This window comes from Netta rufina (genome assembly GCF_964035555.1).
Source record: "Netta rufina genome assembly, chromosome: 2".
Taxonomy (NCBI): Eukaryota; Metazoa; Chordata; class Aves; order Anseriformes; family Anatidae; genus Netta; species Netta rufina.
Genome location: NC_140124.1, coordinates 44,556,601 through 44,573,024, shown reverse-complemented (window position 1 = coordinate 44,573,024; position 16,424 = coordinate 44,556,601). Strand labels below are relative to the sequence as shown.

Below are 16,424 nucleotides of genomic sequence, written 5' to 3'. Positions count from 1 at the left end.
ATGCTTTGAGGAGCTTTCCTTCACAGATCTGATCTTTGGTATAACCTTCCAAATCCTACCAGGCAGCATCTGCTACCGTCTCAGCAGTTTAAAGGCACTGTTTGAGACACTCCAACACCACAATGCTCAAGCAGCCAACAGAGGCAGAACACAGCCGTAAAACTGAAGTCTTAAATTAAATAAATAACAACACTATAATAAATAATAATAATAATATGACAGATGTCAGATTCCCTTGCTTGGCTCACTTCCTCTTCAGATGGGTGCCTGGTCCCACAGCCAGCCACACACGATGCAAGAAGGAGGGTGAATATACTGGAAGTGCCCCTGGGGATCACAGCAATGGGAACTCCATGTTGCACAAGAGGACTAACGTCACACTGACATAGTTTCCCTAAGCCATGCCTTCTGCAACAAAAACGAAATAGTGGGAAGAAAGGGTTCAGGTCTAGAGCAGGCCCACAGGGAACAGAAAGACAGAAAGTGAAGAAGGCCACACACAACTTCTCAGGCCACTAGGTGCAACCCACAGCTTCCACGTGTCATCCTTCAAAGCCCTACTTCTCACATATCTCACCTCTACGTTTCTTCTTACCATTTCTTTACCACTCTGGGCTGACTACCCACATGGCAAGTCCATTTTTGCTTTCCCTCCAGAGAAACCCAGCCACAGCTTTCCAGGCAGGGCCTGTGCTACCTCTCTCCCTCCCATACCTGGCCTCCCCCTAGCACTGAGGCCACCACAAGTCTGCACCCCAAAGGTAGGCTATGATGTTTGAGAAATTTAAGTCCCAGTTCAAAAAGGGAGCTGTTGTCCCCTGTCTCGGTGGCCTTTCCACCCCACCAACCTCACAAAATAATCCAGAGCCTAATAGCTAATACCAGTACCTACAGGCCTACAAGAAAGCTGGAGAGGAGCTCTTCGTCAGGGAGCGTAGTTATAGCACAAAGGGGAATGGCTTTAACCCAAAAGAAGGTAGGTTTAGACTAGATATAAGGAAGAAATTCTTTACTCTGAGGGTGGTGCTCAAGAGGCTGTAGGAGAGAGACCAGAATTAACAGCCTGTTAATTGCGATGCTGCACAGACGATCATTACTTACCAGTGATAACGCAGCTCTACAGCTGTAGAAAGCAGTCGTGTGCTTTAGGTGTTTTTTAACTTAAGGAATTTGGAAGGATTTTCTAAGGATTGGGAAGGATTTGTAGAAGGTTTGTCATAGTCAATTTTCAAGTCTCTGTATCCTTGGTTCAGAAACGGGAGTCTACCAGGCAGTTTTTTGGTTTCCAAACAGTTAACCAGAAACGCTCCTTCAGCCAGGAGGGGTCAGCTGGCTGTCCCCCTGTAACCGTGCCAATAATTTTGCTTTTTTTTTTTTTACTAACTCCGTGGCACGCTGCCAAGCAGGAATTCGAGTTTGTCACAGTTCTGCTGACATTTAATTTTTGCTTCTCAAATTCCCCCTCCCTCCACCTTTTTATTTTGCCAAGATAAGCTTACGAGATACTACGAATCAATCTTAACTCCTTGCTGCCTTAAATGCGAGCATCAGGACTTCAGCTCACAAAAGCAGCCGTGTCACAAGGAACCTTTTCCATCCTACCTCCAAAATACCATTGATAGCACACCTAGGAACCAGAGGGGAGGACCTGGATATCCTGCGGTTGGATCCGGACCCAGGAGCTGTCGCTCACCCTCAGAGCTGCCCCCCTGCCTGCAGCCCAGCCAGCTGGTGCTGTGATCCAATTAGTTATCAGTCACTGAGCGGATTTGGATAGGAAACTAGGGTGCTGTAGGAAGCAACACTGGCAAGACAACACTTTCCAGTTCCTAATTAATTTGTTAAGAGTGATTGGCAAGTTATGTTGATGGAAAAAGCCTCCATCTCTTGAGCTAAGCAAGTTACCATCTGCAGAGCCATACTGCTTGCAGACATCTCAAGCTGAGCACCTAGAATCCAAGATGGGATGGCCACCGTGGAAAGTTTTGTTCAACTGCAGGCACTGCAATCTTCTGCACACAATGGCTATCAGCCTCAGCAGCTGAGGAAGAGTCTTCACCATCACCACCAAGCAGCTAAATTGCTCCTCAACTCCTGTTGTGCGAGGAGTTCCTCTGCGTTTAAGGAAGAGGGATGCATTTCAGAAGGCTTTTCACATGCACCTGCCTCTCACCACTGACCACGGACAGTGATTAAGGGCCTGAATGATTACTTTAGGCTCTAAATCCTTTCGTAGATAAAGCTAATCAAGTTAAATCCTACACACTCACTCAGTCTACTATAACCTTCTGATCCTGCTGGTCAAATCCAACCAAAATCCACATTTGAAAGAGGAAATAATTGCCCAGTGGTAACCGGCTTCCCCTAAGTTTTGTGAAGACAACCAGATTAGAGACCCAGGGTCCAAGTATCTGAAAGCTCACCCTTAATTCTTTACCTTGTCGACTGACTTCTTTAAACAGATGTACCGATCCAATATAAAATATGACAGGAGAGAAAGATTATTAGCGAAGTGAGGGGAAGGAGCTGTGCTATATACAAAGTGGTAGAGAGCACAGTGGCTGTCCCTGCTGGGCACAAGCTACTTGTCCATCAGCTGTGTTTAATCCCAGGTACACCCAGATAGCAGCAGCGAAGACATTGTTGTACAGCCATGCCAGCGTGTTTTTTTGCAACAAAAGGGTCCTTTTAGGTTAAGTACGCCAACAAAATGAAAGGCAGAATTCGTCGTAAAGCTAAATCAGGGAAGGTCACCCAAGGGGAAGGAAGATGAGTGCACCCTTTCAGTGTGTTGCTCTCTGAGCACTTGTTACAGATGGGTCCCTCAGGGAGTGACACACATACATACGACCTAGCATAGATCTTTCCTCTCTTTTTGCCTCAGGCAAGCTTTTCAATGCTCTTTTGTAAAAGCTAGACAGGGCAGGGGGTGGAGGGGAATACCACAAAGCAAAAACACAGTTCCTCCCAAAACAGGCTCAGCACTCAAGCTGAGCAAAGCATCCACACCTACTCCCACTCTGAGCCAGTACTAGGGACTGAAACATCACTTCTCACTCTGCAAAAAGAGCTCAGTAACGGGAGAGAAGGCTTCGTTAAGAGCAACACTCCCAGGGCTTTTATTCTGGTAAGGGTCACTACTGATGCATAGGTTTTTGTACTTGTAGAGGTGGGGAATACTTTTTTATCTGACTTTTTTTGCCATCAGAAGCAAAGCAGGGAAGTCAAGTTCTCCTCTTCAGTTTGTCCCTGAGTTCCCAAGTGATGATGTATGGGTAACAGTGTTTTAATGGCACCTTTCACCCTAAAGTGCTTTTACTGCCCTTAATGAACTCAGCCTCACAGCAGTTTGACAGCTCCATTTTATACAGAAAACGAGAGAAAAATGAAGTAACATATTTAAGCCATGCAGCAACACAAGATCAACTCTGAACAGCCCGGTGACTTACACAATAGACCACACTTGTTTTAGCACAGCATCCTGCCCCAGTGCATGATACCACTAGTGAGGTAACACACTCCTCAAGCTCTTACCACACGCTCAGACACTATTGCATAGGAGCTTTCCAGACCCAACCCTGCAAAATGCTAAGTCAACTGTGGCTTAAGACACTCCTTACCTCAGAAGCTCAAAACGTACACTTGTTTACATTATTAACGTTTGCTGGCAATGTCACCCTTCTTCCCCATTACATTTGGGGAAAAAAAGAGGCCAATTTTCAGACTAGTCACATAGGGAAGCAGGACCTTATGGATCCCTTCCAACTCGGGATATTCTGTGATGCCATTACAGCATAAGTCAAAGAACAACCTTAAAAAGAAAATATGCCAAATACAAAAAGGTCCTTGCAGTAAAACAATAAAATTTGATTAAACAACTAATTTGGATCAAAACGCTCTGAAACAGTAGGGTACCCCTGTAGTCCACACGAGAGACCCACTGTGAGACCCAACGAGGAATCACAACAAAGTTGTCTTTGGAGAAGTTGCACGAAATCTTCAGGGTCAAGGCAGCAGCTCGCTCTTGCTTCAGCCTCAGCAGAAGCTGAATATTAATGCTTTTGTGCCAACAGACAGCATCCTGATTCCCCGTGCCACCGCTTCGGAGGACAAAGCACTGGAATGGCAACACCAAGGGCCCATTGTTCTGCTAGAGCAAAGTTCCACCCTGAGACAGACCACGCTGAAATTCTCCTGGCACATGTTACACAAGCAAGATGCTACAGGACTCTCGCATGGGAGAATTCATTTGTTTTGAATTCCCCACCTCCTGCCAACACAGGATTGCACAAGATGGGGAAAAGGGTGAAGAGACGAAAGGACTCACGATCCTGAAGCTCCTCCAGGGAGTACTTGACTCGAGGACTTTTTTCTTTTCTGACCCCACATCAGTGCCCTTGTACCTTTTGAATGTGTTTTATTTTAATAGCTTAAACAATATTTCCAGAAGAGAATCACGTTGGTGCCATGAGAAAGCAACCTCCTTGGTTTCACTAAATACAGCTTTTATCAGATAACTTGCCCTACAACTGGCATCTTAAATGCAAGCAACTCTGGACAACTCCTGCATTTCTGCCAACCTAGGTTTCTTTAATTATGCAGTTCTTTGTTCCCAGAAGACTTCAATTTACAGGCCTTATTTTTTACTTCCCTTTACTGAGAACAACAAACAAAAATTTACACTACCTTTTCTCTTACAAGCACAGCAGTGCAATTTTATCCCTCATTGTTTAATTAAAGCTCTTTCAGCTACACAGAACCTTTTGTCTGGGCTTTCAGAAGCAGCCTAATGGCTCTGAAATAGCTGTAAAGACAGCAGGTAGGAAAGCAACTTCATAAGCTATGTGTTTTTCTAAACTTGAATGGAAAGATATGGAGCTGTTCCCGTGCTTTCTTCACAATTTTAGGAATCAAAGTGTTACAGAAAGCTGTCAGGCTTACATCTAAACACACTAATATTCTGGTACTTCCATTTCATATCCCCACCCAATTTGCTCCCAAATAAACTGAACTTTCCTAGACTACAGACAGACTACAAAAACTCTTTGGGCAGATGCCTTACTAACAACTGATACCAATCTTTCCAATCTCCCCATTTCCAGAAAAATCCTCTGTTCACTGTCCTTCAACACCAACACTCCTCTTTGCCCTCGTATTTTGTATTTCAATGTTTTATTAGACAAGGAGCCAAAGGGAAATCAGAGGTGATCTTTCAGCTCTTTTTCCTGAGCAAATACAAAGAGGGAGCTCTGTTCCACAACTGGCTCCATAACACAAAATGCAAAAAAGTCAAATGAATGGTAGGAAGGGGAAATCAGGGATAAGTAGCATTTAAACTTAGCTAATGACAAGATGAATTGGGAGAAAAATAGGAGAAAAATACATTATTCTCTAACAAGCCCAAGGCAAGTGTAGTGATTTTGCAAGTCTCAAGACTTGAAGCTGTTTCAGCTTTTTAGTGCTCTCATAAAGCACCTTTGAACTAGTATGACCAAATCAATCTCAGAAGCAGCAAAAATGTAGGAATAAGAAATTTCACTTTTAGGACATGATCTCCTGCCAGCTTCAGGACTGATGACAACATTCACTGCTCACAGTGCCTGATGTTACAAACCTCAAAGTCATCTGATTTTTTGGTACTGCAGAGTATGGATTTCTACCATTGACTTTTCCAAGTATAACTCCTGAAGTCCTGTGCGTTCTGTACCTTCCATAGCTATTTATGGTAAAAATAAAAAAGTATGAGATCATATGTGAGACAGGGTCAGTTTTGTTTTGTTTTGACATCCTAATTAACACAATATAAACAATCAAATCCTTGTTCTTGCTTCGTTACCAACTTACTCTCTTCCTCCAGATCACTACTACTGGTTTATCTCTACCCCAGGCACTAGGCCCTGTGAGCAAGGACTGCTTTCAAAAATGTTACAGATGAGCAGTAGATACCACGCTTTGCTTGGAAGCAGACTTTACTTTTTACCATGCTTTTACTAGTCTAAAGGATTAAGTCTAATAAACCCCACACATCATCTTCACTGCTTGCGACAACAGCTCCAAATAAATGCTGTGCAATTTAAAGGACAAGCAAAGTCCCTATTTTCTTGTGTGACACACCTCATCAGCCCAATTCCCGCTTCATCAGCTTTCAAAGCATAAGGCCTGCATGAGGCCACCTCACTTTTCTGTGCCCTGCTCCAAGGATGTATTCTTTTCCCTCCCCCTTTTTCTATTACTTGGTGAGTTTACTTTCTGCCTCCTGGCATACACCAACACTCATCCCCTACTTATTTTTATAAGCAAAATCCTCCTCCTGTCTTTTTTTTTTTTTTTCTTCTCAACACCTTTCACATGTTGCCCCACCTCTCTTTCACTTTTCCCATGAACACAATCACATCCTGGTTACCCAGCTACTGATTACAACACGCACATTTCCAGCTCAGCACAGAAGCAGCAACCCCAAGCAACACTTCCCCCTCCTTCTGCCCTCCCTGCCATGAGAGAAAAATAGCAACAGCACTCGAGGACAGCCTCTCCCTGGAAGAAATAAAACATGAAAAAGCCTCAGACACCAGCAGAACCCATCAGAGATGCCAAGCAGAAGCACTCCCCAAGCCATCATGTGTTCAACTCTCAGCTACTTTGTCCTTCAGGTGAGAAGCTGCTTGACATCTCACAAGCTTCCAGTTGCAGCTTTTTATCCGCTCAGCATTTTGCTTTAAGGAAAAGTAGCCATACAAGGCCTACACTATATTTTCAAACAATTATAGCTGTTGATAGGACAGAGCGAGGCTCTGAAAGGCCATTCGTGATGAGGAGAGAACAGCACGAGCTTGCTGCTATTCATAGTTCACGTCTGCTGTAGCTGTCCGTGGCCTGAAGAATACGTGCAGCTGTGGCTGTGAAGAAACACACTTTGCCATCGATTCACACGGCCAACGTGCAACTCAAGACACAGACGGTGTCAGCCGAGTACATACGCTTAGGACGTTATTAATAGCAGGGGAGCGCTGCAATCGCTGTGTGCTCTCCAGCATAAGCTTATAAGGCAGAAAGTTCTCACCTGCCTGGCCACCCTCCGAGCTTCCCAGTAAGGTTTAGAGTCTTCTACAGCTTTCCCAATCTTCTTCACCAGCTCATCCAGTTTTACCGTTGCTTCGACCAGCACGGAGCGGAACTTCTGGCGTGCGTCCTTCGAAACGTTGCAGAGCAGGGAAAAGGGAAGAAAGGACAAAGATTAGAACTTAAAACTTTATTTCTGCCCATTTGTTCCTACCTTCAGGTTGTTCTTCAGAGAGACAGCTTCTATACAGAGCCCGCAATAGTCTGTGCTAGTCGTCACCTCTGGTAGGATTTCTCAGGGAGGAATAGCTAGTAAACGACTCGGTGGGGGAGCAAATCAGGGTGTTACAACTCCTGAGAGACAGTTAAGTGGCAAAGACATCTCATCTACTGCAGCATCTCATAGTTCAGGGTTGTTCAGGAGCATGCATTACCTTCACAGAAATGAGAGTCTGTCCTCACGCTTTCCAGAGGACACGTACCAGAAGTCTCCCTGAAACTGCTTTACAAATTTTTAAGCTAGATATTTACTAAGGGTTTTCAACACAATTTCCAGAATCCTTCTCGCTGAGCCTCTCCTTTCAGTAAACAGAACTGGGCCTAACCCCACCGAGCAAGCTGGCACTCAGATGGGACCAGCACCTCTTCAACCTTAGCCTGTGTCCCACCTCCAGCAGCATCCCCCAGCAGAGACACCACTTCACAACGCAGATGAGGATGGACAGGACCTGCTTTCTGCAGGAGGAAGAACCAGACCCATCCCACGTGGCAGTGGGACGTTTTCCGGTGGGCTCCTCTTTCTGTTTCACAAATGCACCCTACTTACTGCAAGAGCAGCAGCAGCTTTCAGCTTTTCATTGCAGAAAGATTTTCCAGCACCAAAGCCCATCTTTTCAGCTATACTTTGTATCAATGGATAAGGACTCCTACTTTCCATTTGATTATTATTTATTATATTTAAGTGAATTCCAGCTACTTCCAAACTAGATGAGTTGCCCTTTTTATGTAATTATCTTTTCAGCTTATCTGCAGCAACCTCCATACCCTCAAGCAGAGCGATCCTGATTTCCATCTCAGCATCCAGCACAAACTAAATCAATGGGATTGTTGCAGAGGGATGCAAATACAGGCTGGGACCTGGCCCAGAATTTAAGGAGACCAAGATGAAGGGCCGTGTGAGCTCTTGACAAGCCTCGTAATTCTAATTAGAGAGCAGGATTTAGGCAGACTGCTGGAGTGACACGTTGATAAATCAGGAAGCAGCTGGCTTGAAGAAGTGCTCTAATTCAGGAGGCTTTTGTCATTACTGCTGAGGATTTCTAGAATGCACAACTGTTTATTCATTGGAAGAACTAAAATACATCGGAGCCTACTACTTTGCTCACAGAAGCAGAAAAATCTGCAACAATACATTAGTTTTACAGAAAAAGAAACATACTTCAGTAAAAGCTGCTCTCATTCCGTTTTAGTCTTCTCTAAAACCTTAATCAGCATCAGTCGTATTTTTTTTTTTTCAGTGTAAATAGCTTTGGTTTCTTAAAGTGCTCCAAATTATTCTAAGAAAACACTTAAATGGGTAGCAGGGCCAAAATGGAGAATTAAATGCACATTAACTTACTACTGACTGGATTGGAGTTCTTAAAATGAAATAGTTTCTCAGTGATAGTACGAAGCGTATCTTTCAAACAACATCTACCAAGTCAATGAGTTTCTTAATGAGAACAAGTTAGATACTTGCAATTAAAGTACTGGATGGTACATGGTTCACTGCTCAATATGAACTTCACGAGAAACTGAAACAGGACTGCACGCCTGATGACTATATTGCAAGAAAAATGCTAAGTACTGAAGTATATTTCACAAGAAATCATTTTCCTATAAATGCCTAAATAACATTTAAAAATTCACTTCTAAATGAATGTACCTAAAGCTTTGGTTTTCGGTTTGTGAAAGCTGTGTGGTTGGATACTAGTTGTGGAAAGTGAATAATTAGAGAGAAACAGATATATGCAGCGATTTACCAAAAAAAAAAAAAAAAAAAAACCAGTTTGCACGTCTGAAGAAAAGCACTTGGAACAAACAGATCTGTGAACAGCAACCGTGTATTATCGCTAACAAATCTGTGCTTAGAGACTGCCCTAAAATTATTCACGTAATTACATCTACACTTAACCAATGTGAAAAAGACTTATCCAAAAGGAAGAGAGAACAGGCAATAAAACCCCAAGAATACCACGCAGAGAGCAGTCCCACAGGAACATCTGGATCCACGGATCTCCCACCAACTGGGATGAGGTGCATACGAATCACGAAGCTGTAACTAATCCTCTAACAGGCACAGGTCTTGTAAACACTTAAGCAGGAGTTAAACCACGGACACAGCCCCACCGAACAGGAGAGTTACACAGGATGGGGAGTTTCAGCTGAGGAACACACAGGAGTGAAGCTGCAGTCCTCATTTCCCCCCAGAGACGCCAGTTTCCTATTTTGAAGCTTCACACGGGGTCTCCCATCCTCATTTTTTCCTATGGAGAGGAATAATGAGTAACAAAACGCCCCAGGAACTTTACACCCGTGTCATCCGCTACGTGATGTATTTAAAATGACATCTTTATTCCCAGGCTCCCGATTGCCACGAGCTCAAGCCTGCAGGCTCCGCCACCTTCTGCACGGGACAAAAAACAGATGCTGACGCTCTGCTTGGATCAGCCCTGCAGCCAAAGGCTCCTTCAGCCACTGCAACCAGGAGCAGAGCTCTCTGAGAAGCAGCGACACCAAACCCACGAGCTGCCCTTCACTTCAGCCCTCGCTACACCACAAGAGCGAGCGGTTCCCATCACAAAGCCACACAGCACAGCAGCCCCGCCACGTGCTGCCAGAACACCTGCAGAAGTCAGCCCCCTCAGGACAGCACAAAACTCCCCCAGTGGGCACCACCAGGGAGGTTTAAAGAAGAAATACAGGTGCAGAAGCTATTTTTACTCCTGGTTTGAAACCAGGAGGGTCAGAAGTACCAAGGCTTCTGCACCACGTGCAGCAGGAGCCTTGGGCTTGCTGCACCTGCCTCTGGCATTGCAGTCTTACTAACCAGGCTCTGACACAGGTGTTTGTCATGCACAAGCTCCAGCGGGCACAGAGCTTCGTGCATCATGTGCACAACTGCAATTTACTTCTCCACATCTTCTTCTAGCGGCCGCAAGAGCTCCGCTTCCTCCCTGGAAATCCTTCGCCTTTTTCTCCCACGTGGTTGATTTTACAGGGGCAGTTTTAGGGAGCGTGCCAGACCCCCGTCCCTTAAACGCTTTTGTTGCAAAAAAAAAGGTGGAAAGAAACAAAACTAAAGTTCTGCACTTCACACGCACCTGTTGAAGGATAAAGCGTGCTTGTTTTTCCTTCCTGATGAGTGATGGTGATGAGCTGATGTTAGATGCCAGGTGACAGGCAAATCACCATCTCTGCCCATCAAAGGAAATGGGTATTCTCAAACCCTTTTCTTTCTCTCTCCAGCTATTAATTTGCCATTTAAAAACAACATAAATCAGTATTTGGAAGTTGTTTTAACCTCCTGCTTGCGGACAGGTAGAGACTACAAATACAATCTGATTTTTTTTGCCTTTTAGTCCTCTTAGAAAAAGGCCGAGGGAGGCAGGCCGGGAGAGGAACTGGGTGCTCCTTCCAAAGCAGATTTTCTCTGCTGAACTCCTCCCTTCAGCTAGAAGCCCTTTTCTGCTTCAAGGCCGTGAATCAAGCAAAGCCCTTTGACTCACTCAGGTGACAAAATCTTTCCAGAGTCAGAGCGGAGGAAGAAGCCTTGCCTTACTCACCCACAGACAAAAAGCAAAAGGCAAAACAACAAAAGCAACGCACAGTCCACGTGCAGGAGCCATTTCCTAAGGAAACAAGCGAATTATAGACATGGAAAGAGCTGCTAGAGCTGCACAAATCCGTCACGCATGTATATCACACTCCAAAAGACAGCAGCAAAAACGGCTACGGAGCTGCTCCTCCCTTTTCTTCTCTGGGACACTGGAAAATGCTGCACGGGGCTGCTGATAAGGCGGCGGATGTTTCTACAGATAAGCTTCCCCAGCCTGAGCAGGCGTGGTCAGAATGAGATTCCTGCAGCTGACAGGCCATTCTTCTGAAACTTGGAAGGCTGAGGGTTTAAAAAAATATATATATTTAAAATTCTTATGTGGAACGCAGTCAAAATCTCGAGCTTTACCCTGAGAAAAGAAGTATATTGAGGAGGAATTTGATAAAAGGACCCTTCCCCTTTTGAGAGGAGTTTAAATGCTGACAAGGCTCGCAGGGGAAGGAGCAGCACGGCAGATACAACCCTGTCCTGTGACTCTGTACAACACCAACCCAGAGTAACCTTTAGGGTAAACCCAGGCCTAAAATTAGCACAAAGCCTCGCAGATCAGGACCAGAGGATCTAGGCAAGCATAGAAGCAGGATCCTAACCAAGCCCTGCCTCCAACGAGCGTGGCTGAATCAAGTTTTCGTGTGCGATCACCACCCCTCAACAAACATTGGCAAGCTCGCAGCTCCAGCTGCACAAAAGCTCCCTCTGACATAAACCACACTCTGAGATTGCTGGGATTCCAGCGGTCACGTTAATGCTATGGGCAGGATTCCTCTCCCCACGATGCTGCCAGAGGGTCCCTCGATGAATCTCCTGCATCTGAACTGCACTTTGGAGAGGTGGTCGAAGGCACGGATGAGTTCACAAATGTGCATGACTCACCCACACAGCCGAGTACATTCGCAACTTCTGATCCGAGCTCTGATGGAGACACATTTCCAGCAGGCAGGAAAAAAGCCCCAATAGTAAAGTGCAGCTCTAACATGCATTTAGTCAAAACGTACTCATGTCTCCACTGCAAGATGTTTCCTGCGTCTCCTCACAGAGGCTTCAAACAGACAGGGACGCTAGGAAAGCCAAGTGTTAAATCCCCTGGAGGACCTTCATCACCATTTTGCTGTGTCAGTAATGCTCGGCGTTGCACTTAGCGTGAGCAGCGTTAAGGATTTTAAATGAAGGCTAATCAAAGATTCATTAACAGGCAATACATTAATGCACCATGTAACTACCAGCCGCTCAGTGCCCTTTATCAGGGCCACGTGTCCTGAAGAGGCTGCGAGCATCGTCAGGTCAGGGTATTTCTCCAGGGTTTAGTGGGATAGGTCAAAAGAGCAAAAAACGAGTAATTATAATCAACTAAAAGAACAGATACAGCCAGCTTCAGCATATCTCCTCAACACATTCCACACATGTAAAACTTTACAAACATTTCATACCCACAGCTCTTTTGCTGTAAATGGAAACTGGAGAGAGTGGGCACGTGCAGCAGCCCAGGTCAGAGCAACTCGTGCAAGCCTACAGAAGTCCAGGACAGTCTCACAGAAAGCAGATGCCACAAGGCTCCTCTTCCTGCTGCTCAGGGAGTACACCAAATCACAAAAACCATCATAGTTGGTTGTTTTTATTTTCCTAAACTTCCTTCAAAGACATACACCTTCCACTCAAATGCTCCAGTTGCTTTTTCAGATTATTCAGGAAATACTCAGCAGTGGGAATGAATGGACCTCGAAGTAATACCACAAGACGTCGGATGCCAGCTTCCTGTAATATAAATAGCCTAATGATATTGCGTTCTCATTAAAGTCAGCTATGATCAGGTATTATTTGCTTCGTATTTTCAATAATGGAATGGAATAGGATAGATTTAACTCCTTTGTTTGGAAGAAGAAAAATAAGCACTACTTCTAATGAAACATCTTGCAATGGCAACACCACCACAAACTAGGAATGAGCAACAAGAGGGGCCCAAAGCTGCTAGCAGCAGTCAAAACAGCAAATCTTCAAAGCCAAACTTGGTGTGGCTCTCCCCAAAGCCCACGTTCTGAAGCAGCATTCAAGGATTTGTCTTTGAAACAGAGCAATCCCCATTCTGAATTCCCCCTTCCAAGCTCTGGATTTATCCTATAGAGCTGCTTGGCAGAGCTCTCCTTTTTTTTTGTCTGGAATGAAAATGTGGAATTTTTTATTATTATATTGTAGGGGGAGGGGTAAAATATCTTTCCTCCAGAAATGTTCAAGCCCATTTAAAACGCATGTATCAAGATGTATATAAATTTAGGCCTTACATCACCCAACTGCATTTGTCCTCAAGATCAGAGCAGATCAAAAGCAACACAAATCTTCCTGGATTAAAAATGACCCACGATGCTACAAACTGGCTTCAATCCAGTAAGACTTCAGATGAAAAGTGAAAGGGAAACTTTCATGAAAACATACTGTTGATGGTATCTTAAATTTAATCCATCAAACGTTGCTTACAGTGAGTACAATTCAGATCTGCAGTCAACATTTAATAACACAGAGGTAGAAAGCATCGTGTAATTGTTCTCTGTGCTGACACCTAGTATTTCTTAGACTAAGTAAGGTAAACAACAACATAAAACCAAGCTGATGTGGAAACGCTGCAATTTCATTTACAGTGATACATCCAAGGGCCTTTCAGCCTTTTAGAGCTCAGCATGTGTCTCTCACGTAGTAGCTACAAATCTCCAGACTCTACAAACACTTGAACACATGAATAATTTCAATCAAGCAGTAAAATCCCATCTTCAAGTCATTGGGATTTACTTCATGAGGATGCATTTGCATTATTATTACTATTCTACCTGCTTCATAATATGTCCTCAGCGCAAGGTTACGACAAGATGAATGAAATCCAGGCAACTATCCATGGCACCATCTTTCAATTTCAGTACCTCAGCATGAAATAAGGAGATTGCAAAGACTTATCTATATATAGATATATAGATATAAATATAGCTAGCACTGCTCCCGAGGAGACTCGGGGCCAATTTAATTGGGACTGTTGTGACTAAACAGATCCACTAGCATACTGTGTGTTTTATTTTTTTTCTTAAAGTTCACTCCTAAAATTTAAATCAATGTAGTGACACAGTTTTCACATCTGAAATATAGTTTAATTTCGCATAACAAATAGTCCTCCATTCCGCAAAGCTTATTTGCCAATAAATTCGTGATCTACATGCCAGAAAGCACAGAAAATGGAAAGAGGTAGGGAGAAGAAGACAGCCACGTGATGAGTTCAGGGACCGCTGCATCCTGCCCGGTCGAACAGAACAGGTCAGATGGATGGGACCTGCAGAGATCATCGAGTCCAACCGCCTGACCGCTTCGGGGCTAACCAAGAGTTAAAGCATGCTGTTGAGGGCATTGTCCAAATGCCTCTTGCACACAGACAGGCTTGGGACATCAACCACCTGGCTAGGCAGCCTGTTCCAGCGTTTGATCACCCTCACAGTACAGAAATTTTTCCTTATGTCCAGTCCAAACCTCCCCTGGCACAGCTTTGTGCCATTCCCTCACGTCCTGTCCTCAGTGATCAGGGAGCAGAGACTGGCACCTCCCTCTCTGCTTCACCTCTTGGCCTCCTCTTCTCCAGACTGGACGACCCAAGTGTCCACAGGACGTGCCTTCCAGCCCATTTACCAGCTTTGTTGCCTTCCTCTGGACACTTTCAAGTACCTTGACATCCTCTTTATACTGTGAAGCCCAGAACTGCGTACAATATTCAAGGTGAGGCCACACTAGTGAGCTGTCACCCCACCAGCTTCCTAACTATTATCTATTTGCTGCTCTGCTTGGTGAGTACAGTGGCATTACTCCAATAACTTCAAAATGCTCCAGGTACCCATCCCATGCTTCCCATCTCAGGAAAATACACATATAAAAAAAAAAAAAAAAAAAAAACACAACCAAGACCTTGACATTTTTTAGATAGAGAATAGATATATATAAAGGTGTACTTTTAGAGTATATGCAATCTTGGCGTGCTTTGATACAGCATTCAAAATGTTATGTTATCAAAATTATTTAGGATCTAAAGTAGCATTTCATGCCAGTTCTCCTTTAACAACATATTCACCTTATACTTCCACAGGTTTTATCTTTTGTTTTGCAGTTAACATAACTTAGATGCTCAAGTATGGCAGTTAATGCTGAGTTGGTATTAGATCAACAACACCAAGCCTTCCAGAATAATGACCAAGTGGCTCAAACTCAAACTTAGAAACAACCACTCAAGAACTTACTATTGGATTTTTAAATGTCAAAAAAAAAAAAAAGGCAAAACTGACAAGCTTAAACAAAACAAACAAACAAACGAAAAAGTCAGGAGATCCTGGCAGGTACTTGGATGCCAAAGATCTTTCAAACAAACAAACTTTCACTGTCCATAATCACAAGAACACAAACCTAAAACAGTTACTTGTAAAAACAGAACTTGTCTAAGTTTAGTTTCAAAACCTAAAAATAGGGTTTGGCCGTGGGGGAGGACTGTCAGCATCCCTCTACCTCTCTCTCTCTCTGTTCCAGCTGTTATCTCAGTTTACAGCTTTGAAAATTACCAACAGTTCCTTGTAGCCAAATAACCAATTCAGATGACACATTCAAATGAGGGAACCCACACAAAAATATTCTTCTATTGCTCACAAAACCCAACGTGCAGAGAAGGAAAATGCAAGGATGAATTCCCTACCTCCAGTTCCGTCTCTCTCCGATTGATATCATCTGTAGATTGATTCAACTTTTCCAGCTCGCCCTGGAAAGAAAGATAGAAAAAGTTAAATGTGTATTAAGAAACCTGGGGGGAAAAATGTTTCTGAGAATGGTCATTCAGCATCCCAACAGAAAGTTCACAAGGGCCGTGGCTTACATGTTTAATGAAAACAGGAAAACTTGAGACACTTAGAATAACTTTGTCTTCTATTCTGCAGCTTACAAGAAAAATAATCAGAGAAGCTCTACAGTTTTATTTTAAGGTAGTGCGTTTCCTGTTCTGGGCTATTCCTCGCTAGAAAAAATAAACATAAGGTACAATAATGTCTGTCCTGTTGATCAACATAGTGAGCATCTGCTAGTTTCCAGTGAGATACAATCCCCCCCCCCGCAAAAAAAAATAAAAATAGCATAACCTTTTTGCTGTCACAGTAAGTCCAGCTAAAGCACAGCATTCATAAGAAACACATGAAAAGTGTTTTACTCTGGGTTTTGGCAAACCTTTCTGTAATAAAACCAGTCAATGGGACGTATGATTGTGTTTACTTAGCCTGCCTTCGTGCCAACATTTTGATCTCTAGCAGCAAAAACCAGAGGTGCTAAATCCTTTGAATAAATATTTACTAGGGGTGGCGTTGGCATGAACGAAGTTACCGTAAAAACAGAGCTCGCCGTTAATGACTTTCTTACCACAACAAGCAACCCTGGGGAGCAGCTTCCAGTAGCTTTAATTATTTGAGCAGCACGTTACGCGTGCGATCCT

The 16,424-nt window shown here is 43.9% G+C and overlaps 1 protein-coding gene across 1 annotated transcript in view; it reads right to left on the bottom strand.

The window, feature by feature from the left end:
* SH3BP5 (SH3 domain binding protein 5) overlaps positions 1-16,424 on the bottom strand; it is a 42,168-nt gene that overhangs the window by 24,816 nt on the left and 928 nt on the right. Inside the window, exons 2-3 of the mRNA XM_084282271.1 lie at positions 15,642-15,704; positions 7,061-7,189 (exon numbers count right to left, since the gene is read on the bottom strand). Of these exons, the coding sequence (XP_084138397.1) occupies positions 7,061-7,189; positions 15,642-15,704 (192 nt within the window). The remainder of the gene's footprint in view (positions 1-7,060; positions 7,190-15,641; positions 15,705-16,424) is intronic.